The sequence below is a fragment of the Dermacentor silvarum genome, chromosome 1, assembly GCF_013339745.2.
Source record: "Dermacentor silvarum isolate Dsil-2018 chromosome 1, BIME_Dsil_1.4, whole genome shotgun sequence".
Taxonomy (NCBI): domain Eukaryota; kingdom Metazoa; phylum Arthropoda; class Arachnida; order Ixodida; family Ixodidae; genus Dermacentor; species Dermacentor silvarum.
In genome coordinates, this window is record NC_051154.1 from 238,782,106 (window position 1) to 238,808,189 (window position 26,084).

Sequence of the window (26,084 nt, forward strand, 5' to 3'; positions counted from 1 at the left end):
AACCATGTGTGCATTTTTTCTTTATCTTTCTGTCTCCTTTTACCCCTTCCCCAGTGTAGGGTAGCAAACAGGATATCTACCTTGCGGTTAACCTCCCTGCCTTTCGCATCTTATTTATCTCTCTCTTGAGAAAGTTCAAGCGGGCCTGCAGTAACTGGTCTAGAGACACACCACTGATGAGCACAGCCTACTAAAAGAGTGTTAAAGGGCCCCTCACCAGATTTGGCCATTTTGAACAGACAAGCGCAGTGTATACAATGTGCGCTGACGATCATGCCTGCAAAATATTACACTGCTGCGCGCCGTGAAAACAGCTGAAATTTTAAACCAAACGCCGCGCTCCCTTCTTCTCAAAGGAGCCGTGCTCCCAGCCAGTGAGTTGAGGTCAGATGCACAAGTGCGCCTACGTAATTCGCATTGCTGAAATGACACTCACCGTGAAACGTGACTTTGAGAATTATTCAAGACTACAGCAGGTATTTGTTTGATCTGTTGCTTCACTAGACTGTTTAAGGTTTAGAGAAATAATAAAATCTATAAACTGAATGTCTGCAAGTCTTTGTTTCACTCAGCGCCGTAGCAAGACGGACATAATTCCATTTCGTCAGCTTGCTACAACGTCGTGCAGTCGCGCACGCAGAGGAAGAAACTGTCTGCCATTTTCTACCAGGTCTGCCTCAGTGCTCGTGTGGCACTGACTTCAGATGTTCTCTTGCACAGAGCAAGAAATTGTGTGCTGTGCAAAATGAGACAAAATAACAGCTCATGCGTGAGCCTGTGAGCTGTTATTGAATTAGCAAGAACTTATCAACACTGCAAAATGCAAGGATGCCGAAATGAAAGCATGCACACATGCATAAGCTACAGAAAGATGAACAGCAGGGCCAAATGTGCTAGCAGGCAAATGAAGCACGAATTAAACAAATGGTGCTTAGAAATGCTAGAATCAGACTTCATTAACTAAATAGCAAATGTTCTTTGTAGCTTATGTTATTTTATAAAACACTAGCTGTTTCTATGTACTTACATGTAAGGAATACATGGTGGTGTTGTCTCTGCCAGAGCTTGCCTGTATGCACGAAAAGACGATGAGCTATCTATCAAGGCGCAGTACTCCTTGAGGCCCTAGAGAAAAACACAAAAGATGTGCATAAAGTGACATCTTGACATAAAGGGAGAGGAAAAACAGCAGGACAGCACAAAGTGGCAGTGTCAAATGCTATGCTTACCTCAGTGATGTTCTTCTGCCACTCGAGACGGCGAATCGGGGCAGAATCCAGTGCTGACAGGATGGCCAGGTAAGAATTAAAATTGTTGATCTTGCGAAGGTGCTTCATAATTTTGATAAATTTCACCACCACTCGTTCGCGATCTTTCGCGTCACACTGCTTCAAGATGCAAGAACGTGCCCTGGAAAGAAGAGAACAAGGGGGAATGAAAAAAAATAAAGAGAAAATATGCAGCAAAGCAGGTGGTGCAGCAATACTAAAAGGTGTGTGATGCATGCCTTGAACACAGCTAGTTGATTAGCACAGGAATTTGGAACTGGTGTACTTGGAACAGCGACATGGCAATGGGACAGCATTCTGCCAACAACTGACATAAGAGTACTTAAAAAAAAAAAAAAAAACGGTGAGGAACATAGCAAACTCATATAAGTCCTTTTAGGCATCCTTGCCTTACTTCTATGGCGTGATTTTATAGGCGTAATATAAAAATATGAGGGTTGTGCTGAAAATAATGCACATGTAGCCAAAACTGATTGAAGTTATTCAAACTGCACATGTTCCCTGAGCAATCCCTTGTTTATAATTATGGCTTAGAATCTGGTAATGTTCTGTGATTAAAGTGGAGCAGGTGTACGTTTCTGTGGAGGACAGGGTGCAGTTTGTCCAACTGATATAGAAAGCTGCAGAATGTTCATGAAAATGACAGCATCGATAGTGGTACATGAACATGCCAATATGTCTAAAGAACAGTGAACCAATAATGCAGGTTAACCAGCACTAAAAAGCCATAAGCTTCAGCCACACTTCCAAATGACTAGGTTATTGGGCATGTAGGTTATGTAGCTGACAAATCAACAAGCTCTACTGCAAACTGTTGGCAATTAAGTGCACTTGGTTTTTTAGGAGGGCAAATAGTAAATTGTTTGTTAACTTTTATGATAGCATGCAGTGCACAATGCATGGACAAAGAACACTGAACACCAAAACGATCCACAGGGACCAGCTTAAGTGAGTGAACTGAAGGAAGTAAAAAAGCTAAGTATCACCCTGCAGACCACATCTGTGATCCACTTCTGTAAACATAATTTATGACAGCCTGTATACGTAGTGGCTCCCTAGTTAATGTGCAAGCAGCTACCATATTAAAAGAACCTACTAATCCAACATGTCTCGTCACATACTAAAAAAAATGCAAGCTGATTCTAAAACTGTTTTCACCGTAGGTCTTGCATGCCATTTGCATTAAGGCTCATCTACTATAAAAAGGCACAGTTAGACAGGCCCATAACAACTTATTGCTTTAATCCATTATGTCTACAATGGATATCTTCACATAATAATGAAAAAATGAAGTATGACATTTGATTCCCTAAGAAAAGTCCATCGTTATCACAACACATATACACTTTATAAACGAAAAATGTCAAGAGCAACAGAGCCACAAGCTAAAAAAGACAATTACTTAAGCAGCACTTTTATAGGCAACAGGTCACTGTACTATGCATGTGTACTGCCTTAACTAAAACAGCTGTAATATTGTAAATCAACAATACAGATATAATTTGAATCCAACAAAGATAACAGCTCCAAAAGCATAACTACAATGTTTAAATGAGTGCAAAAAGATGACTGCATTGACTGGCTTACGATATCTCTTTTCTTTTTTTTTTTTAAGGAGGACGATTCAATTAATTGCCACACTAATAGGTTCTCGTGCTTACATATACCGTATTTACTCATAATGAATGCACCCGCCACTTTTCCAATCAAGAAGTGTGCTTTTTTCTTTTCCTCGCATAATGAACGCACCCTGAACTTGCTGCCGTGAAGTAGGAGAGACACGGTATGATTCGGCGTCCGATATGGCGTCTGGCAGGTACGACTGTAACGGACGCCGTATCGTACAGTGTGTCTCCTACTTTTATTGCGACAGCAATTATATGGACACTCCAGACGCATCTTTGCCGTCAGCACCGACGATTGCGCCGCAATCTCCCGTGTTCGAGAGAGGAAAGCGGGGAGGAAACACGCCATATTCCGTTTCGTGCATGGGGCCGGGGGAAGGTGAGGGAGGGGGGCGGCACAGTAACTGCGCATTGCACGGCCGCGCGCACCTTAATTTGAAAGCGATCTGCGTTGGGGGCTGAGTCTAGGTGAGACGGCTGCTTATACCTTTGTGCGTGTTCCGTTCTCGCCGTTCAGTTTGCGTTGAAGCGATACACAGCATGAAGGTCACTTCGCTTGCTGTTGGTGCCACGCTTCCTCACGCCAAAGTTTTGACAGTGAGTGTCTGCGGTCATCGAGTGTGATGTGTTTATGTTTGCCTGTGCGCGCTGACACCATGCTTGTTAATTTACATAGTTAGCAAATGTTTGCAAGTTTATATGGCCGATAAAACTATTATCCTTAGTTTGTGTAGCTGTCTACGAATTTGCTATCGCAATCTATGGCTTGCCTTTCGGGCGAAACTGCGACTTTTTTAGAGGTGGCCACAGAAAAAAAAATTGCTCAAAATTTTACCCCACATAATGAACGCACCCCCCAACTTTGCGCATATTTTTCGGGAAAAAAAAGTGTGTTCATTATGCAAGTAGATGTGGTAGTACCAGCATGCTGCAAAACTGCTGCTTGCATAAGCAAGCCCAATGTGTAGCTACATGCAAGCAGGTGGTCACTCCCAGATAATATACTGATGTTTGTAGAGTTTATGTTCATGCGCCCCCTGATCTATCCAGCACAGATTTGGCTGCAGAAGAGAATTTTGTGCACAGCAATGTAAATGCATGACACACATGCAATCACATTTCTAGTCATGTGCTTCGATTTTTTGGAGTTTTCTTTAACAGCAGTGAAAATTTCTTGCAGTTTGTGCTATGCTGAAGACCAAATAAGTTCCATACCTGGACGTTGTCGTTTTTAGCCACCGAGATACCTTGTGGATTCGGAACAATATTGTGGTCTTCCTATGTGGATTATCAATGGTTGCAGGCTACTTTTCAGCCCATTCCATTTTTGAGGCTCTTACGAGCTTTACAAAGTTCGCAGAATTACCTTCCCAAAAACAGCACTTATATAAAAAAAAATGTGGATGCCCACTAGGATTGTCAGTGTAGCTCAGATGAACAAGATATGGTAACCACATTTTTCATGAGGTTGGTATGCATAACCTGATAACTCAATAATTACTTCAGTTAGGAAATGGTGCTTCCAGCACATGCACGCTAAGTCTCAAGAATTTAAAAACTGCACATTGTCGTCATAAGGAACTTGACGTCATTAGGTCTATTCCAACTTCAATGAAAGTTTTCATAACCGCTTCTATCACTTCTTTTACCTGGTACCAACCACTAGATGGAAGGCATGTAAATGTCAGTGCATGAAGTTCCTGCCAAGTGTAAAAACGTCCCCGAGAGCTGCACAAACACTTCGTAATTTTACCTTATGGCTGTGGGCACAGGGCAGCCAGTCTAGTAGTCAGGCCAGGTTGTGTCACTCGTTCGCAGAGGCAGACAGCGTCACTCGTATGCAGAGGCATACATGTAGTGCACTTACATGATGCACTGTTTACAGCCTTAAAAGTGCCTTGGATAAATGAGCCAAAAGTTGTTTCATCCTACTTTGGGTCGGTCACATAATTTGTGATTTACACAAAATTCCTTGGTAATGAAGCTGCCTGGGCCATCAAAGGCACAGTTACAGTTACATAATGACACACACGTCGTAATTACACTTATGTGTATACCACAGAGCTCTGAAATGCACCTCTTACCAGTAGGACATTTTGTTGAAGTGCTCGGTGAACTTCGTCAGGTTTGGACTTGAATCTTCATTTTGCTCTTTCGCCCAAATTAGAATCTCGGAGATCTAAATAATAATGAAAAGGTTATTTGGTGTGCGCTGTTTAGTTCACACTTGGACAACTTATCACTGTGAGTGTTGGATTGGTCAAGTGAACTGTTTTCTCACATGTGTGAGCTGCAGAACAGCTAAGGACACACACACTCATTAATGATTTTGCACCCACAGCTTGGCTGCAGCATTAAGGTATGGCAGCATAACATAAAACTAAGAGGAAATTGAAGACAACAAAGTACCATAGTTACAGTAGAACCTGGTTAATATGATCCTGTTTGATTCGATTTCCCAGCGCCAATTTTCGTGATTGAGAACACAAACAATGACCCAATACAGTTAAGATTTTTTTTTACCCGTGGATACGTTCTCAGAAAACACAATCTTTCGGCACCAACATTCAGTACATCAGCAAACTGCAATCGTACTATATGTTTTCCGGCCGTTAGATCCCATGTAAACAACGAAAGGCGTGAGGTGCTTGTGATCGAGAACAGTAGTCGCCTGCCACAGCAGCTTACCCACAGTGCTCGCCTGCTTGTGTCCCGTGAGAACGCCAGCGCACATTCTGTTTCTTATTCTGCTATCAGCAAATCTCCAAGAAATCTCTCGCAGGTCGTTGCACACCACATTCAGAGCTATCACTGCCAACCCTGTCATGATAAGCATTTCCATTCATTTGTTTGACAGCGCGTGTGGCGCAGCCCCGTTGGAAACGTAGTGCATACTTTTAATTGGTGATAACCCAAACGTGCTACGTTCCCTCCGATATCTCCCTGAGTGGCGGGACCAGTTAGAAGGTGGATCGCTGCAGGAATGAAAGTCAGAAATGGCGAAGACAGCTCCTTCCTTTATTGCAACACTTGCATTGGTTCGTTCGACAGCTGCGACGATGGCACCAAGGAAGAACAAGTCTTGGTCCCTCAAGGAAAAGCTGAATGTACTTGAGGTCGTCAACCGCAACCCGAAGAAAAAGTGCATAAATATCACCAGTGAGCTCGGACTGTCAACGTCGGCTGTCAACATGCACAGCCTGCCTGGCCAGCGACCTTGGCTCAGGCTGTGCATGTTCAATGAGAAAAATAATTAAATTTTGTTCAATTTAATAGTCAGCGACCAAAGATACGGCTGATGCCGTGTTGAAGATATTTTCACATTGGCAATACAAAGCGAAGCTTGCAACATTTTCGCATCCACTCTGCCCCTGCCGCAGCTGATGGTGTCTGGAGATCTTTCTTGTATTTGCCTGAGCATCCATGAGTTGCGAGAGAGACATCTGGGGACTTTCCCTTCTTGGAATCTGCCTTTCCCTAGCTACTACAGTACCATAGAGGAGGAGGCGCACTGCTCCATTTGTTCCTAGCTGAGCTGCACTAAGCTACAACAGATAAATATTCTGAAATAAGCTCAGTATCCAATCAGGTTTCGTGGCGCTGCGTCAAAGCGTTGGGCTCATGAATGAGAGGTCCTTGGTTCGAATCGTGGAATTGATAGTCTTTTTTTTTCCTTTGTTTTTATTTGCATTATTATATAATTTTCCCTTCGACTTCTGCAGTAGTTGTTCCTTCCCTATGCTTCACTAGCAGGCCTGACATGGAGGGCTCCAGCCAAGGGGAATGACCCAGTTGACCCAGTGGAAGCATGGGGAGGGGGGGGGGGGGTGATATTTGTTGGCAGGTTTTACTTTAGTTCTGATTTATGGCTGGGTGGCGTGCATACACAGAGTGTGCCCATGTGGCACGTACTATCGCTGATGACCATGGCACTGGCAGAGAGCTGAAGATAAACTGCGAAGCGGTAAACCTTATGCTACGTGCGCCACAGTGACACGGCCCAACCACTGAAGACAAACTACTGCCATGTCACCATTACGAACTCTGCATCAGCTGTTATGATTAAGTTTGGACGGAAGTTTAAGCAGCGCTTACACAGGAGCAAAGCGGGCCATCCCCCATAGTACCTCGGCAAACACACATTAGAAGCAAGAGTCCTTAGCAAAATGTCCCCAGATCTCGCAAAAGCCTCCAGCAAAAGTCTCCAGATGTCTCTCTTGCCACTCCACGCATGCGCATGACACTCGGGCAAATACGAGAAAGCTCTCGTGACAGTCTCGCCCCGAGTTGGTCGACACTATTATCATGAAAAGTGCAGGCAGAGGGGAGCGAATGTTTTGCCTGCCCCTTACTTCAACACATCTCAGAAATTTTAGATTACACATCCTCCAGCACTAAAGGCGCGGGAATACAGTAAAAATGAAGCCATGGGCATTTCGGCTAGCCCAGTCTTTGCACTCGTGGCAGATTACCTCAAAAATAAGGCACACGGGCAACAGCCTGGGCCGCGTAAGCGCTGACCCACGCCAACAACCAGGGAAGCAGACGTGTGCTCACCTGCTCCCCACTACCCTCTCTCCCCCTTGCTTGTGTGGGAAGGCGACGCGCATCCAGCCATCATCCTTCTCGGACTACCCTTGCACGCTTTCCCTCGTACCCACAGCATACGGCATGTGGGGCGCGATAGGATTTTATAGCACTTGGGACTCTTTATACGGAACAAGACAACGAGAGGGTCTTGCTGCTCTGCTGCTCCGCTTTGGAGAACGGCAACCGCGCATTGGGAAGGCACTTCAGTGTCAATGAAGTAAGTATCCACTGTTGGAGATGACAGCAAGAAAAGCTGAAGGCTACCAGCATGAGGCCTTAAACTAGGACAAATGACTGTTCCAACAGGGACTTGAGACTTACTGATAAAATCCAAGACTGTCTCAAAAAATCATATACTATTGGCAACCTTATTTCTGCATGACCACAACCACAAGAGTCAAAAATAACACAATGAAGATTGTGACAGAAAAAACAGTTTGCAAGCCAGGGCTGAGATGAGTTCCACAGAAGTATGAGGGTGCAGGGGTAGGGGAACAATGGAGCATCCAGCTGAACTAAATGAATGCAGGCTTGAGGTGGAAGTTGTAAGTAATGCCTTTCACATCATCAGCAATCTTTTTGATATGGCAACCAAAAGGACAACAAATGTTTGCCACATGGAAAAGCTGTGAAACATAGACCCACTGCTTTATTTACAACTTTGTTTACCACGCCACCCTGTATCTGCTGCCAATTATCACTACCAGGTGCTGCTATAAATATAAGCGTCAGGCAAAGATAAAATATTTCAACGCTTTAATCACAGCAGTGCCATGGAAGCTGAATGCCATCATCAAATTTCATTTTGTGCAAGAAATTATTAACAACAACACGCTCAATTTGCATCGCATGGCCCCTTTGAATGATGACAAAAACCATAAACTTTCTCCCAAGACAAGTTCTGCAAGCACTTCATTTTGCGCTGCCAGTGTTGAATTATTGAGGTGTGCATACTCACGTCAATGCGCTGGAAGAGGTGAGCATCAAGCAGGGTCATCTGCTCGGCTAGGAGCTCTGATTTGAACTGGAGCAAGGTGGCCGGCTGGGTGGTGACACGCAAGTTGGCAAGGCTACCGCCGCAACCAGGAGGGGCTCCCCCAGCCCCTGTTGTGCCCCAGGGGCCTCCAGCGTGCAGTTGTGCGTGCGCTTCCCACTTCTCTACCACCTTGGCCCGCAGAGCCCTTGCCAGGCTCAGGTCTCCCCGGCCCACGAGTTGGTGCGAGAATGCTGTCAGACAGCGCACCATGTCCGGGCCCGCATCACTCAGCCTACACACCACAACAAAAGGCATGCAAAGAACATGCTAAGCGGAAGACGGAGAGAGAATCACTAAGCTCGATGGCTGTGAATACTTCATGCCTTAACCAATGTGACATATGGTGAGCTTGGTGCTCAATAACGCATAATGTGAAAAGGCAGTGCCTTCGCATGTACACCCTCCCTCAAAAGTTTTTGGAACACGGGATCCAAGTAAAATCTAAATTTCATCGCAGCCTAGGCACAGGTCCTTTAACTGAAAGGTAGAGTTGATACTTCTCCGTACAATTATCACATTCCTGACATGCATTTCACACTCTGTGGTGAAGTCGCGAGAAAATTTACCTTATTCTCATTTTCTGTGCTCCGAAATATTCTGAGAGCAGCTGTACTGTAGCAATGTACATTACATCAAGCATAAACTAGCAAGAAAACAGCTGTGTTTCTTGTTCTGACTCTAACATATCTACACATTAGTGTAATATATTAGCATCACGAAATGCCACACTTATTTACTCATGCCACTGCATTTCTACAAACAGAACTCTTTAAGGGACACTAAAAACCAGCACTAAGCCAGTTTATACAAATAAAGTCTTCTTTAAAAACTATACTTACATTCATTTGGCAGTAAAGGGATGATTATCAGTGAAAAAAATTAAGGTCAAACTTCCTTTTTTTAAACTTCGTGTTGTAAACTCAGAATCAGACTTTATTCCTCCGAGATTTGGGAGGTACCCCAGACAAAAATCTAGTCAGTAGCTTGGGGGCCCCATGTTACATGGCATATGACATGGGACGCAGGAACTAACCAAATTACATAACAGTGAAGTGAAATGTACACAGGTGGAATAACATATTACATAGTATTTCCATGTACATATGTCAAAAAAAAATTAAACATAAAAGCATGTGTGCAATATTCAGAACTTAAAAAAAAAATTTAATGTACAAGCAGAAAAGTATAGACACAACTCATGAATAGTAAAACTATGTATTTTTAGAACATACATAAGTACAGACAAAAACAATAGTCTTTAAAGAAAGAATCAGTTCGATCTCAAAAAAAGAAAAACAAGAACAATAAAAATTAATTAAATAACAGAATTTGTAGCTAAACTGTTCACTAAATGCACTAAATATTAAATTGTACATTTAGAAATATTTTCTTAAATCTGCACCATTTTGGCACAGGAAGAGTTCTTGAATCATGCTAGTTTGAGTCCTTAGGTCCATTTAAGTACAATGTAGTCCTTCATTACCAGCAAAAAAGACCCCAATAGATGCTGTCAATATCCATGACGTAATGGTGAGCTGGTGCAGAAACTTCAGGGCAGCATTGCCACCCGTCTTTAGTTCATGCATCCTTTTTGGCTTAACAAGACTCCTCTCATGGTAAAAGTGACGGTTATGCTAGTGCAAAAATGTAATATAATTAATACTACAGCTTGACTTAATGTTTTTCTAAAGTGGACCTTAAAGTACTTCAGCTCCTTTTGAGACAGCTCAACATATGGAGCAGTAACACATTTTGATCAAGCTTGACTAATTTTTGCTGGCTCTATTATGTCACTAGTTGTCAGAGTAACTGTTTTTTGCAAAGAATTCACGATAATGATATAGTGGTTCGCATGGCTTAAGAATGGCTTCAGCAATAGAGTAAATAACTAATTTAGGTAAAGTTGCATTTAGCAAACAAACCACCTGTTCGAAAAAACTAGCTTGTACCTTATGAAGACAGAACCTGCTAAAAGCATTAATTTGACATGTTTTGCAATTTCTTTAACTCTTTCCTTACCACCAGAAATGTGCTCATTTTCGGTGCTCTCAATGTTTTATAGTTTTACTTCAAAACTTATCCGCTGGAACATTACTGAGATACATAAAATTGCAGCTTAATCGTAGGTGTTTTGAATGGAAGCAGAAATAATTGCTCAGAAATTTCTTGAGAATTCTTATGTCAAATTTCAAAGGAGCACCTAGAAAAGCGTGAATGAAAAGTATAAATTCCATTTCTTACTGAAAATACAGAGCGTAAAAAAGACATATGAAATATACAAGGTATGTGCCTTCCACCTGGTTTCCAACTTCTATAAATTATAACACGAGAAGGAAAAAAAAAGAACTTAACAAAAAAATGCTAATTTCGACACGTGAATACAAGTGATAGAGATACCATACTCTACAGTGTGCAGAAGAAGTATGCAACTACAGCAACGTAACAGTGTGCTTTCACTGTAAAACTTAACAAGAATGTGTGAACACATGGCTTTGTAGCGTTGTGTGGGGGGTGTTCTTGAGTGTATGCGCGTGTGGGTGTGTACGTGAATGCGGGAGTGTGAAATTGTGCTTAATTACTTACCTATAACAAGTTACCACCTAGCCCAACAACAAGTTCTACTATGTAGACACCAGTGCTGTGGAGCACAGGCCACTAGGTCCAACACGGCACTAGGGGCCAGAATACGGCAGTTGTTGACAGTGGATGTAATTTATAGAGTTGCAATGTAGAAACTAGTTAAAGGAGCAATTCAGTTTGCTGCCAATAGGTGCCGCATGTTAGTTGGTTGCACAAACTGGGACCAAGTGGCCATGATGCTGCTTACAAGGTGAGCCACACGCACATGCTTGTATGCTTAGGCCTGATGGTACCATTACAGTAGAGCCTCGTTGATACGATCCCTTTTTGTATGCTTTCCCGAGGCCAATTTTCTTGATCGTAAACACAAAAATTGACCAAATACAGTTACCTTTTTTTTTTTTCTATCACCTTTTATTCCCTTTACCCCTTTCCCCAGTACAGGGTAGCAAGCCGGTATTTACACTGGCTAACCTCCTTGTCTTTCTTCCCCTTCTTTCTCTCTCTCTCTCTTCCTTTTCACCAGTTAATACGTCCCCAGAAAACGCGATCTTTCCGCACCAACGTTCAGCACATAATCAAACAGCGATCGTGTGATATGTTTTCCGGCCACTAGATCCCGTGCGAACAAGAAAAGGTGCGAGGTACGTGCGATCGAGAGCAGTAGGTGCCCGCCACGGCAGCTCCTCCGCAGTACTTGCTCACTCATGTCGTGGAAATGCCGGCACGAACTCAATTTCCTCTCCTGGTACCAGCAAATCTCCTCGCAGATTGTCGCTCGACACATTCAGAGCTGCACGCTTTTAATAGGTGATAAGCCAAATGCGCCGCCGTTCCACATTTCCCTGCTACAGGCGGCGTGAGGTGAGCATCATGTTTCGCTCTCACGGCATCCTATTCTGGCCTCTCCCACCAGCTTGACCTAATTTTGGCTTCTTGTCGCCTACTCAAAACACTATGGCTATGCAATAACAAAACAGCATGTGGCGGCGGTGGAATCTCAACAATTCTCTGTGAGTGGACACATCAAAACTTTCCGCCAAAATACCCCAGCCGAATAAGCTGCTGACCCAGGCCGAATTCAAAGAGCGGAAACATAAGGCGGAAGCCGCAAAAGCATCAATGCACATCTCGGGCTGCTTGGGCCTCACCGGCTCGGCGCTCGTTGGCATCTTGTGCTGCGACAATTCGCGTTACATCGATATCAACTACACTTGAGTCGGCCATATTTTCTAGTAACTTCGGATCGTATGTTTTCCCGGTTAGTACGTTTTTTTTCTCGCGTTTTTCCCCCAAGATGTATGAACAAGGTTTTACTGTACATCTGGTTAGAAGAAGCTTATTGTGTTTGTAATTTACGGAGCTAAACTTTGAAATTACTGTTGCTGGTTCACAGGTTTTAGCACACTGCACAAACCTTTCGCTATCTCCAAGAAAATGAGATCAGTGAGTCTAAAATATAGTTTATTAGTCTTGGATAAGTTAAGTACGCATATAAAACTTAAGCATACCAACTAAAATGGTCTGTTTTGTGCAAGAGGGTTGGATACAATAACTTCACTGGTATATCCTGTGCTTTTACTTTCTGTAACAAGCTACCAAGTTGTAGAAAATAACAAAATTTTCTATGAATGCTTTTCTCATCCTTAGTTGTTATAATGACCATATTACTTCTAGCATCTTGAAACATTTTCCGAATGTACAACAAAAAGGAGGGGAAAAACTGTGTATGAAAGCTAACCCTTGGAATGCCAATAAATAAGTTTCTGCCACTTTCTCCTGGCCAACAGCACAATCTTATGAAGTGTTTATTTACGAGGGTAAAGAGCACCTGTGTGAATCTCTTCACACTAGTTGCAAGTTGGCCTCACACAGAGAAAAAGCCTAACACTAGGCAATGCACAAACATGCTATCTCCAAGAAAATCAGATCAGTGTGCCTATAATATTGTTGATTACCTTTGGATAAGTTAAATATGCACATAAAATTTAAGAATAAAAACTAAAACTGTTCGTTTGGAGCAAGAAGGTTGAACGCCATGTCGTGTTATTTTCATATGACCACCTGTCCCAACCATTATGGCCACCATTCGTCAGAGATCTGGTCAAGCTTATTATGTCTCCTTGGATGCACTGAACACCAAAGAAAGTGATCTTCCTGCACAGCACCCCTATGAAAAGATGTGGGGCACTGTTTTCCCATCACCACAGCAGAGTTCCTCCCTTCAGCTGCAAAACGCTCATTATTCAAAACACTCACATCAGCTACTATGTTGCCATAGGTACCCACCCAAGGTCGTCCACAACACGAACCAGGAGTGAGAAGGCCCACCGAGCGTATTTTTGCCGCGTGTCTGAGAACTGGATGAACTTGTTGTAGCGGTAGATGAGCTTGTTCACTAGATCCATAGGACTCACAAATGTCTTGTACGTTGTTAGGAAGGCCTCCTGATAGAAGTACTCTTTTTCTGGGAGGAGCGAATAAATAAACAAACAAATAAATACAGACAGTTAATTAATTTTAGGCAGTTAAGTAATCAGCTAGAATATAAAAAGTACCTTGAGTTGTACAAGGTGACTGCCAACAACGCATTATTTGAGTTGCATTGTTTTTTAACAGTGCAGCTAACATTAGTTGCAACAACCTGCATATCAAGAGCCGAACTTCTATTTAGCGACATCTGCAATATAACGATCTTTTAAAATCTTCCATGTTAGTTCTATAGAACACCATGCATCTTTTCTCGCAATTCACAAATAATTTTGTTCTGCAGTTGTAGTTTAATGAAGCCTATGTGCATGCAATGCACATACCTGTCTGTACCCTAGCTACAAGCTAGAGAAAAGAAAAACCCTGCCCAACAGTGAATTCATTTGGACATGTCCGTTTGCATGCAAATGGCAAGAAACATTGACCGTGAGTTCTAACCTCAATAAAACAAACTTGGTAAAATTGGCACTTTGTTATATCGAAAATTCTTTATATTGAAATTCAACTTTTTATGCAAATAAGTAGAGTCACCAATGAATTCTTCTTGCCAAAGAAAGGGGCGCAAAATTTTCCGGAAAGTCAGGCAATCAGAAAAAAAAAAGAAAAAAACAAATCCATTTTATTTAATTTAAAATTCAGTGACCAAACATGTGGTTTAATGCTGTATTGCCAATGTCTTCACATTGGTGGTACAACACAAAGCCTGTGATGCTTTCGCGTCCACTCCGTCTGCGCGGCTGGTAATGCCACCCATAGTAGGACAGCGCTATCGTGAAAAGTGCAGGCAAAGGAGGCGGACGAAGAAAAGCTTCGTCTGCTTTTCCCTTCAATGCGTCTCTGAAACTTGAGATTACGCAACTTCCAGCACTAAACATGCGGATACACAGTGTACACAAAGCCAGGGCCATCTCCGCTCACCCAGCCTCTGCAATCGCTGCATTTACCTCCAAGATGAGGCGCGCGGGCTGCGTATGCGCTCAGCTGTGCTGACAGCCATGTGCAGCCACTGCCGGGCTGCACATGGCTGTGCAGCCCGGCAGCCCGACAGCGCCCCCACCCCTCCCTCCCCCCAGCATGAACTTGATCATTTTACCATGCACTCGAGCCCCTTGCTTGCGCGAGAAGACGGAAGTCGCCATCCTTCTCGGCTCACCCACACACGCTTTTCCGTACAGCATACGGCGTGCAGCATGCGGTGCACGATAAGATGTTACCCCACTTGAATTTTATACGGAATATGATGGTGAGAGGGTCCCCTTGCTGCCACGCTGTTCGACTTCAGTAGCCGCGTGTAATTCGACCATTTCACCATCTGTGTCTGCGGCAGTTTCCATTAATTGCCTCGGCATTCTTTTGCGGCAGCAGTGAAGTTTCGTTATACTGAGGCTCAAAATACGTGGTGTTTTATGGACAAGAAGTTGCAAGAAGTTAAATATTTCATTATATCGATGTTTAACTGTAGCTAGACGGTTGCCCAAAAGCAGCTGTAAGGAAGCTGGAATATGCTAAAAGAGTAGCAAAATTTACCTGTAGTTCTTGCACACACAGTTTTGTTTACCGTTTCAGTGTATACTTAGTCTTTGCATTACAATGCCTTCACATTAAATTACAATAAGCAAAGTTGAAGGCAAACTGTTACTGTCACTATGATGTAGGAGTGCATTTATCACAACAGTTGCACAAAAAAAAAAAGTAGCAAAGTAGCTTTGTGTTAAAGGGACTGACAACTGCCCAGAACGTGTTAAAAGATATTGGCGGAAATGAAAAGACCATGATTTATAGTGATAGAATTGAGCATGCTGTTAGCGGAATTATAAGGAATAAGGAATTATAATTTTAAATTGGCACAGAAAGTCAGGAGTGGCACGAACTGGCAGTGAAACTATGGTACTTCGGACTTAGTAAATATGAGATTGCTGTACGTAAGTCGACTGTTAAGGCCGTTTCACATGATGCGATTTTCATCACATTGGAAGTGCGATTTCCGTCGCATGCGACGAAAATCGCAGTTGCAATGCCAACTCTGCGATTTTCGGCTGCGACCAACTGGTTGGTCGCAAGATCGCAATGTCGCAGCGATGGCTGCGATTTTCCGTTGAAATTGTGCCGACAGCTATTTCGTGGTTTGTTTTGGAAAATGATGTCTCGCTCAACAAGTGCGATGTGTGCGGAGGTGGATTGCGGAATCCGGTACGATGCAAAGGGAAAATAAAAAACTTGTGCTGCAGATTCAATTCTCCCATTTCTATGCATTCGTTGACGCGCTACGTAGCAAACGAAGTGCATTTTCATTCACTTTTGCTTCGTATGCTGTAGACACCCCTATGCGAGTTTCCAATACTACGAGGTGTTCGATCCCCATGAGATGACATGGCCTTGTGGGGTTGTCACAATTTTAATTTGTTGAGTAGCATACAAAAGTCGCGCGTACGGAGCAGTTTAAATACAGTAAAAGCTCGATGATACGATCACGGCTAATACGAATTTCCGGATGATACAAATTTTTCTGTGGTCCCGGCCGAGCCCCATTACTTTACAACGTGCTAGAGAACGGTTGTTACGAATCGATTTTCGGCCTGCGTCGGTTGATACGAATAAACGCCGCCCCACTGACGGCCGCGAAAGAGAACAGCGCGCAGTCACGCGCTTTCTCCCGTTTTGGTGCGGAGGCGCGGACGCGGCGCCGGACAGCGTGGACTCCGCGACTGGGCGCGAAGAGTTTGAAGCGGTGGCGCTTTTGTACTTTTCATCCTTTTCGGCGGCTGCCCATAGGACAGAGTGGCTGCTGCTGCTTTGGGCCGCGTTCCTTGTGTTTGCGCCATTTTACCTAGTCGCAGCGAGCTATGTCTACCGAGATAGGATTGTCTACCGAGATAGAAGGACATTAGAGACTTTTTCTTCAAGAAATAAATGCTTTTTACGTACATGTGCCTGAGTGAGTTCACCTCTGACTTTTTAATTTAGCTACAGTCGAATCTTGTTAATTCGAACAAGCTTATTTCGAACATACCGCGCACCGACAATGCTCTTAGCAGCGCGCCAAATCACGCGGCGGCGCCTCCGACCGGCATTGCTCCGACACCGCCATAGAGCAAAAGCTCAGGAGAGACCCCTCAATGCCGCGCGTGAAGGAACGGGGGAAAAAAAAAAGAACCCGCGGCGGAAATTTCCTTCTCTCTCAAATTGCAAGGTCGCCGTATCTGCATCGCGCCGGAACAAGTGTGTACGCGCCGACTAGAGTGTTCTAGACAACCGTATTCTAGCACACACTAGTGCCGACGTCTCAGCGACGCGGATAAAATGGCAGTGAACCCTTCTCCTCTATTTTCTAGTCACATGTTGACCTTGCACGCTGCGGCAGCAGCGCAGAGGGAAGCAGCGGCGGAGGCGCAGTCGGGCCAACGAAACTGCTCACGCCCACAAACGCTCGCTTCCCGATAACGGCAGAAAACGAAACTTCAAGGAGCGGCTAAAATAAGCTGGCGCCAGCACTGGCGGCGGGCGCGCACGGAGTCGAAGGTGAGAGAGCTACGAGGGAGTTGAGAGGGAGGGCGAGGGGAGCCACCGAAGCGGCGGAGTTGACGCGGCCAAATCCGCTTCCATGCCGCCCTCCTCCCTCACCTTCGACGGTCTCCGCGCGCACCCGTGTGCCGGCGCCGCCCGCTCCCTGAAGCTTCGTTTTCTGCCGTTATCGGGAAGCGACCATTAGCCGGCGTGGGCAGTTTCATGGCCCGCGCTTGCTATGCGCTTGCGCGCCGCGATATTTCACGACTCGCACAGTTCGTGCATCGTGCTATGGTGCACGAATACTTCAAAAATACGTCCGTTTAATTCAAACAAATTTTCGGGCCCTTTCGAGTTCGAATTATCGAGATTCGACTGTAGTTTTAATTGTGTTTCGATGATACGAATTTCGGCTAATACGAATATTTTTCGTGACCCCGTGAGATTCGTATCATCGAGCTTTCACTGTAATTGCAAGCTCTGCAAGGACAAATGACAAGGCAGCTAAGTACCCGAAGTTTCAAAGTTGCACTGAACGCGCGACCGTTTAGATGCATTCTTTTCCTGTCGGTTTTTCACACGCGTAAACTTCCCGATGCATCTTGAAAGGTAATCTTGCCTCACTTGCTTATTAAATTTTACATGCCAAGCGTGCAGGCTATCGTAATGAATTTTTTACAACAGCATATTTAACTCTGTGGCTTGAATAAACAGAGTCAATTTGTTTTCGAATACTCCATGCACGTTAAGTTGTATCTTCTCTGGTGGAGAATTTTTTTTCCTATGCAGAAACCAATAAACCTTGAATATATTGCGGACGTTTTATCCTATTCAGGCAGAGCGACACATACAAGGCACATGAGACAACACACAGCGCTGAACAACGAGCTGCGAACAGCTGTTTACGTACGTCATGCATAGGAACCGCCGTTGCGCACTTCGAAACGTTTTTAAATTACAAAACACTCGTATTATTTGGTCCTAATAAAGAGAGGTGAATTATCGTACAACGCGCACATCTCATTTTCATTACATTAAAAGAACTATGCGGCGTGTGCAACAAAACCTAGCAGCAAGCAACCCTGGGCACCACATCAGTGCATTGTTGAAATCACAATCATGTGAATTGAGCCCTAAAAAAATCGCATTGCGACGTGTGCGACGGCACCGATTTTTTTCGCTCCAGTTGCAGCATGTGAAACAGCCTTTATCAAGTACCGCATACTTACCGTATTTATCCGAATCTAGGCCGATAATTTTTTTTCAAATAATCATACACGAAACGGGTCGGCTTAGCTTCGATGATTTTAAAAAATATGCTAGTTTTTAACTGAAACTGATCAATAACCATAAGTTAGCGCCGTCTAGAAAAGTCAGTATCGCAGCCGCTACTAGCTGCGCTAGTAGCCAACTGAAGTACACGAGGGACGTCGCCATTTTGACCTGTGTCGTATCGGTAGTATTGGTATGGTTTCAGTGTAGTATGGTGTAGCATCGGTGCGGCATGGCATTATCGTAATTGCACCAAACAAGCTATGCCACTATAGTGCGCTTTCTAGCGAATACCGTATTTACTCGAATCTAAGGCGCACTTTTACCACGACTCTAAATCTGCGTTACCACATAGCCGTCAGCATTTCAAAATGGCCGCCTCGCACGCACGTCGAGCCTAGCTACTCTCTAGCCTAGCTACCGTAGCTTCCTCCGTGTGCTGCAGTACACGTGCTTAGGCAATAGTCTACCGTCTGTCTTCGCGTTCTCTGCATCTGCTCTACCAGCATGAAGTACCGAGTTCACCATGATGCCACATTTAAAAGGAAAGTGATCGTGTGTGCGGAGATTGGACCGCATCACCAGCATTAGGAGAATCCAAAACTTGCGTGCGGGACTGGCGCAAACAGGAGAGGATTTTCGCCAGCAAAGCAATGCGGAATGGTTTCAGTGGACCAAAGCAGGACGTAATCTGCGACAATCCACTTCGGCGATACGATCGCCTTCACCCTATCTTGAAAGCAATCTGCGACGGGGAAAGTTTGCCGCGCGCCATGTTTTTGCGGCTTATAGGTAAGCGAGAGGCATGCTAGCAAGAAGGCCAATTCGCTCGCCGCGCTTCGCCACTCCAGCGTTTTGACAGTTCGTTGCCACGGTCAATGAGCGAGATGTGTTCATGTTTGCTTGTGCGCGCGTGACACTGTGCTTGTTAATTTATTTAGTAAGCGAATGTTTGCAAGTTTATACGGCCGATATAACTGCTATCCTTACTTCGTATAGCGGTCTACTAATTTGCTATCGCAGCGAAACTGCGCCTTTTTTTCTTTATCACAACTTCAGTGCATTGGGAGGAAATCTGTTTTTCCAAATGACAGAAAGTTGTATTTCTGTTTGAAAGCATGAGGTGCGCGGTACTGTAGAGGACTTTTTTTTTTTTGTCGTCACGGAAAACGGGTGCGCGTTAGAATCGAGTAAATACGGTAGCTGTGCTAGCCGTAGAGGCATCGTCAAACGTTCAACCTGGGCGGCACTTCGGCAGCGATAATAGAAACGTCCGTCATTGGAGGGGGCCACGGGAGATGCGTTTTGAGTGCGCCGCAATGAGGATGGAATTTACCCAGGAACAGTGATCGTGCGCTCCTTCAAAAAGTGCAGCATCTCTAATGCACTTGATGGTACTGAATATAGTGCGCTGTTTGAAGATATCAGCAATAAGGAAGATAGCGACAAGGCTAGCAGCGATGGTGACGTAGAATGAGCTCGGCATGTTCATATTTAATAAATGCTGTTTCATTTTGTGAATGCTAACCTCGCTTTTTCGTTCGGCCTACATTCGAGGTAAGTTTTTTTGTTTTATTCTGGCTTCGAACTTTTGGGTGGTCGGCTTAGAATCGGAGTAGGCCTAGATTCGAGTAAATATGGTATTGTTTAAAATTGCAGTTCTTATATTATTAGGTGTTTGCACTTTATTATATGCGTATTATAAAGTAAAAAAAAAGTTCACGCTAACGAGCGGCGCTGCCTTCGCGGCAACAAGTGAAGTGGCAGAGCCGACACGTCCCTCATTGCATGGCAGTACACATGGAGTGCTTTTGTATGCGCGCACAGGTTATGGTGCACAGGTTATGGTGCACCGGACTGCACCCACTTGCTGCAAGGTTCAAGGGTGCACGGCGGCACTTTGCATTGCACCCCAAGGGGTCCAGGTCCTAGATGCAGCGCACCGTAAATAGGTGCAAAGAATCTTGGTTAAATGAAGTAGACCTAAATAATAGCATTACTGGCATATTCTACCACTTAGTTCGGCTAAAAAAAAGCCTTGACTTGTACACGACCAAAGCAGTTCGACAGGAAACCACGAAAGCATGTAGCTATTTTTGTAGAATTCATTCCTTCAGAAACGTGAACCACAGGAACACCGGTTTGATAAACAAAATATTACCTGTTTACAGCTAGGATCGCGCTTGTCGTCTGCTTCCCACCAATGGGGTCGTATAATTTCTAACGTGCTCACCTATCACTAAGCGTGTGTGAATGCCGAATAGTAGATTTCGAATTGAATATTGAATCAAGAAAAAAAAAAAAGCCGAATACTGAATCGAATATTGAATACCACAAAAATTTCTCACAAAACTTATTGCTTACAAGTTTTGGGGCAGCAGAATACGGTACTGCACATGCTTGGAAGTTTTCTAGCATTGCATAACAAGAATGTAGCAAGCTATCAGTAACTTAGGCACACAGAAACCAAGATATACAGTACAGTCTACTCTTATTAAAGGGAACACCAAAATAGTAGACGAGCACCGATTTCAGCTCAGTTTCTAGTAAATGAAGGTCTGTAAATTTTTTTTTTATCAACGGAATTTCTGTTGATTAGAATCATGCTTTTTTTTTCTTCTGAAACTAATGAATTGGTGATGTTCTGTAGTACTGAATACCAATGAGGTTCTAGTGGACCTGTGTTTCACAGCAATCTTTTAATTTTTGCATAGAAAGTTTTGCTTTCCAGTTTTTCTCCAAAATACAGAAAGGCTATCCCAACTTTATGGTAGGTGGGTTATCGTAAGGCCAATATGTACGACAGACGAAAGGACCGTGCATCAAGAGACTCGATTACCACCGCTCTGCGCATAGCCGGCACCAACGGTAAAGAGCAGGCACCGTTTGTGCTGTTTCAATCTTGGGTTCAGCCTGATTTACCAGCTGCTAAAGATTCTGAAATCTAGAGGGTCACAGCAAGTGTGCACGACACTTGCTGCCCTCCCTTCCCCACTTTTGTTCATTCACTATCCGCGCAAATACATGCAACTGGGTCATGACACTTTTGTGCCCGCCGTGTAAATACAAAGCTAGTCCTGTGAATAGTTGCTCTAAGCTACAAAAAGACGCCTATGTGCATCTACGAATGGTGTCGGGAACGAGAGGCTGACGTACGGTACGTGTGTCACAAAGATGGCGGCCATGGACAACTTTGTTGCCATCCCGTGTACTTGATTTCGTTTGTGAGGTGGTTTGTCGGCTTTCCTGGTGTCGCGCGGCTGCTGTGAATAGATCTGCGTTAATTCAGCACCAAACTGCAACTTTAGTTGCCGACACCCGATGAAGCAGCACAGATTAGGCCTCATGGCCTAGACAGTGTGGCAGTGACAAATATTGCCGCTGGCCGATGTGGTAACAAGCTGCAAGCCGTCGTGTAATGCTTACCACTAATATGTTCATACAGGTGGCTCATCAGTGATCGGCCTCACTAGATCATGCATGCGGGTTAGACTGATGGCTGTTCAAAGCGGCGTTAAGTTCGTCACCACGTATCCAACACGATCTGCGTGCCTATCGGCGGCTAATTGGCCTGATCTTCACACATGCTTTTGCACTTTACGAAATACGCACTACTTTTTTTGCCGTTCCCTCTGTTTTCATCGCGTTATCATTTTGATCGGTCCGTGTTACCACTGTATGATTGGAGACTCTGACCGGCAAGCTTTCCTGTTGCACACAAAAAAGCAGATACTATTAAAATTGGTTGTCAGTCCCTTTAAGGCAAACTTTACCAGTACATTTCCACTGGGTTATTTCAACTTACTAAAGTTGGGCGTAGCAAACAGCATGACTTAGTCAGAGACATACTGTACCGCACCAACCACTCTAAGGTGTTCAGTGCGCAGCAAGGTGCTGATGAACGATACAGCAACCTGTTGGCTATAACCTGTTGGCTATGTATTGCACTTTTGCTTCTGACACATTTTTTATACACAAAACCTAAGTGTTGAAAGACACAAGTGTTCCTACACTTAAAAGACACAGTTCTCAAGCATAAATCAAATTTTTCTTAGGATAACTTTCACTCATGACGTTACCTTTAAAAAGAGGAGTTGGTTGCACCAGCAGGTGAAGAAAAAAAAAAGTCTATGTTCTTAACTTTTTATGGTACTTATACTCAGCTTCGAGCTATCTTGAGGGAAGCAATGTTGGCAGGCCAGGCTCTCTCCAAGAACTGTTGTAATGATTGATCTACAAGTGCACGGGGACACCGTGGTCAAAGCAGTTCAGAAATATTCAAATCGAAACTTGTTAACCCATACGGATCAGCCAAATATCCAAAATCTTTAAAAGTGAGAAAATTATTACAAAACAATTAATGAAAGCCAACATACTGAGAACTGCTTTTTATTTGCTGGTTAGCAAGTATAGCAAAATTTAAACTACAAGTAGTCAATAGAATGTCACCCACCAGTCAGATGAAGTATAAGAAAATAAAAAGAAACACTTGCCACTGTTTTCCGGTACTGCAGTAGCATGAATTATGAGAGCATCAGCTGGCCCTCCCTTGAGTCCTCGTACATCATTTGGCTGTTGGTATTAATAAAACAATTAAAGAGAAGTACAAAAAAGCATGACAAGAGTGAAAACTTTGTCAAACTTAAAAATACACAAATACGTACTTAACAGGGAGCGCTAGAGGCATGATTTAGGTCATAGAGAAAATTTCAATCTAAAGCATGTCTCTTTAAAACAGATGAAGATGTATCATCCACATGTTTGTATAGAGCGTGCTGCACCAGTGATCTTGTCGTTGGTCATGCTCTGCTGCGTGTAAATGTTCCAAGTGGGTTGAGAGCTACACGGTGAAAGTGCTACACTCCCGCAAAATAGCGCTGACAGAGCACTATGTGAAGCGGTAGCACCAGTGAGCTCGGAAGGAAAACCCAATAAGTTTGCTAAACTGCAATGAAAGCATTAGGACTCTGGCTTTTTGGTAATACATTATGGGTATATCCCAATGGGCATTGAAAATCCCTCGGACGTCCAGATAAGATCCTGACGTCCAAGTCCAAGCGCAGTCGTCCAGGGGACATCCAGTGGATATCATTATCGGACCAATTTTAACATCCACTTCTTGTTCTCCTGCGGTCGTCTTTAGGTCATTCGTGCTGGACATTTTGCCAACGGACCGAGCCGAACTTCATTCGGATTTTTAGTCATGAAGGTGCCCTTGTTGAGCATTTCTGCGTTTGGAAATGCCAACGCAGAACTGTGTGAACCACATCTAGCTTTGTTTATTAGACATCAACGTTTCTCAGCGAAATATCAACCAGTCGCCAAATGTTAACCCGCAGCATACACTAAAACAAATTCGAATTCTACCCGCCGTTTTTTTCTTGTTCTGGTGGAGAGCATTCAGGTACCAACGGAGGCAGCTTTATGGACAGGTTCTAATGCACAGCATGAGCGTCAGCTTCTCAAGCTTTTGTGTCCGTCTCATTTTTGCTTGCAGCACCACAGAAACTTTTCGGTGCTTATAATGCTCAGTGATCAGAGAATATACAGTGTAGACCGCTTATAACGTAAGTCGTTTTAGTCGCAAATGTCTGCACTATAAGCGGTACCGCACTATAACCAAAACAACTACTTTATTGTGATAATGGTCACTCCAGGCGCATTTCTGCTGTCGCTGTCACTGTGCTCTAGGTTCCGTATTCGCTTACTAAATAAATTAACAAGCCTGGTGTCACATGCGCACAAGCAAACATGAACACATCTCGCTCGTTGACCGCGGAAACGAACTGTCAAAACGCTTGAGTGACGACGCGCGGCGAGCGAATTGACCTTCGTGCTATCATGCCTCTCGCTTCGACGCAACCTATAAGCGGTGAAAACACGGCGCGCGGTGGACTTTCACCATCGCAGATTGCTTTCAAGATAGGGCCAAGGCGATCGTATCGCCGAAGTGGTCGTCGCAGATTACGTCTTGCTTCAATCCACTGAAACCGTTCCGCATTGCTTTGCTGGTGAAAATCCTCGCCTTCTGATTGCGCCAGTCCCGAACGCAAGTTTCGGATTCTCCGAATGCCTGTGATGCGGCCCGATTTTCGTCCGTCGCCGCACACATGATCACTTTCCTTTTAAATGTGGCATCATGATGAACTCGGTACTTCGTGCTGATAGAGCAGACCCAGAGAACGTAAGGACATACGGTAGACGATTGCCTAAGCACGTATACTGCAACACATGGTGGAAGCTATGGTAGCTAGGCTCGAGAGTAGCTAGGCTCGACGCACGTGCAAGGCGGCCATTTTGAAATGCCGACATGCTATATGGTAACGCAGATTTAGGGTCGTACTTGATTCTAACGCGCACGCAATTTTTGGACCTGTTTTATGGGAAAAAAAGTGCGCGTTAGATTCGAGTAAATACGGTATTTGTGGCTTGAGGGGAGCGTTTTCCGTCTAGGTTGACTGCCGAATTTCCAGGCAGCCACACTGTAACTGGTATTTCGTGTCCCGCAACTGCACTATAACTGATATGCGTATACATAAAGTGCAGTGGGAAAATTAACGGGAGTCTAAAAAGACCGTATTATATCCGGTCCTGCAGTATAAGCAGTTACGTTATAAGTGGTCTATACTGTAAGTAGATACTCTTATATTCTCTGATCTTATTTCACTTACAGCACTTGGGGGCTGGAAATTTTTGGCTAGTGCTGCAAAAGATGAATAAATGAATAATTTGTGTGAAAGCGTGTCTGTCCTTTTTTGTGTAAACACAGCTTGCTTTTGGAATCTGTGTTTCATGGGTGTGCAAGTTGTATTTTCATTGGTACTAATCAATACTGCATCACCTTTGCAGCACAGATTCTACAGAGGGCTAATTTTTACACGAACTGTGCAATTGAGCCGATTATAAATTGGCTCAACTGGCAGGCACCCCTTAATGGTTCAAGGTTTGTCGTACGGATGTCTGATGGACATTAAGCAATGAAAACTACTTTCTGCATCCATGGAACATCCGTATATCCGTTGCAGACATCAGCGGGACACCCGTAGGACTGCCAATTTGTATGCGCCTTGTAGTACTGCGGATGTCCGCCGTACATCCTTCGGCAATCTGCGGACGTCCTACAGATGACCAAAATATCCAGAAGCAGTAGTCCAGTGGACGTCCAGAGGAGTTCAAATGCCCATTGGGTACAGTCGAACGAACTTATAATGATACCGGTTTTAACAATATATCGGTTATAACAATGAGAAGCTGCTGCATCGTCAACTTTTGTATGTTTTCTATGGTGAAATAACCCGCTTACTAATATGGCCCATGCCGCATTATCGGTTATAACGATGAAGTTTGGCTACTGAGTGTCCATGCCGAAAGGGAATAGAATGCGAACTCCTTGAAGAGAAAAAAAGAAATTCGAGCCGTTGCAGCACGCCGCCGCGCGCTGTTGTCCATTTTTCTCTGCATCGCCAGCCTCATGCGCCTCTCTCCCGTTGCTCTTGCACCCCTCCGAAACACGAATGGACTGCGCCAACTGCGCTGATAGCGCTAGGCTGGCGGAGCGCCGCAAATGTGAGATGCAACATAGCCAAAACGGCGTTGCCATTCAACGAAACGAAGCGACGGAGTTCGCATCGCTATAGTCATCAGTGAAAATCGTATTGGAATCACAGCAACGCCGGAACACTTCGTGCCTATTTGTGC

The 26,084-nt window shown here is 44.2% G+C and overlaps 1 protein-coding gene across 2 annotated transcripts in view; it reads right to left on the reverse strand.

Annotated features, from left to right (window-relative positions):
- Positions 1-26,084, reverse strand: part of LOC119436979 (guanine nucleotide-releasing factor 2) — a 115,721-nt gene that overhangs the window by 15,554 nt on the left and 74,083 nt on the right. For both annotated transcript variants that reach the window (XM_037704031.2, XM_037704030.2), the window contains 6 exons: positions 22,880-22,958; positions 13,410-13,587; positions 8,463-8,772; positions 4,999-5,093; positions 1,230-1,410; positions 1,028-1,125 (listed from right to left, as the gene is read on the reverse strand). In XM_037704031.2, coding sequence (XP_037559959.1) covers positions 1,028-1,125; positions 1,230-1,410; positions 4,999-5,093; positions 8,463-8,772; positions 13,410-13,587; positions 22,880-22,958 — 941 coding nt within the window. The remainder of the gene's footprint in view (positions 1-1,027; positions 1,126-1,229; positions 1,411-4,998; positions 5,094-8,462; positions 8,773-13,409; positions 13,588-22,879; positions 22,959-26,084) is intronic.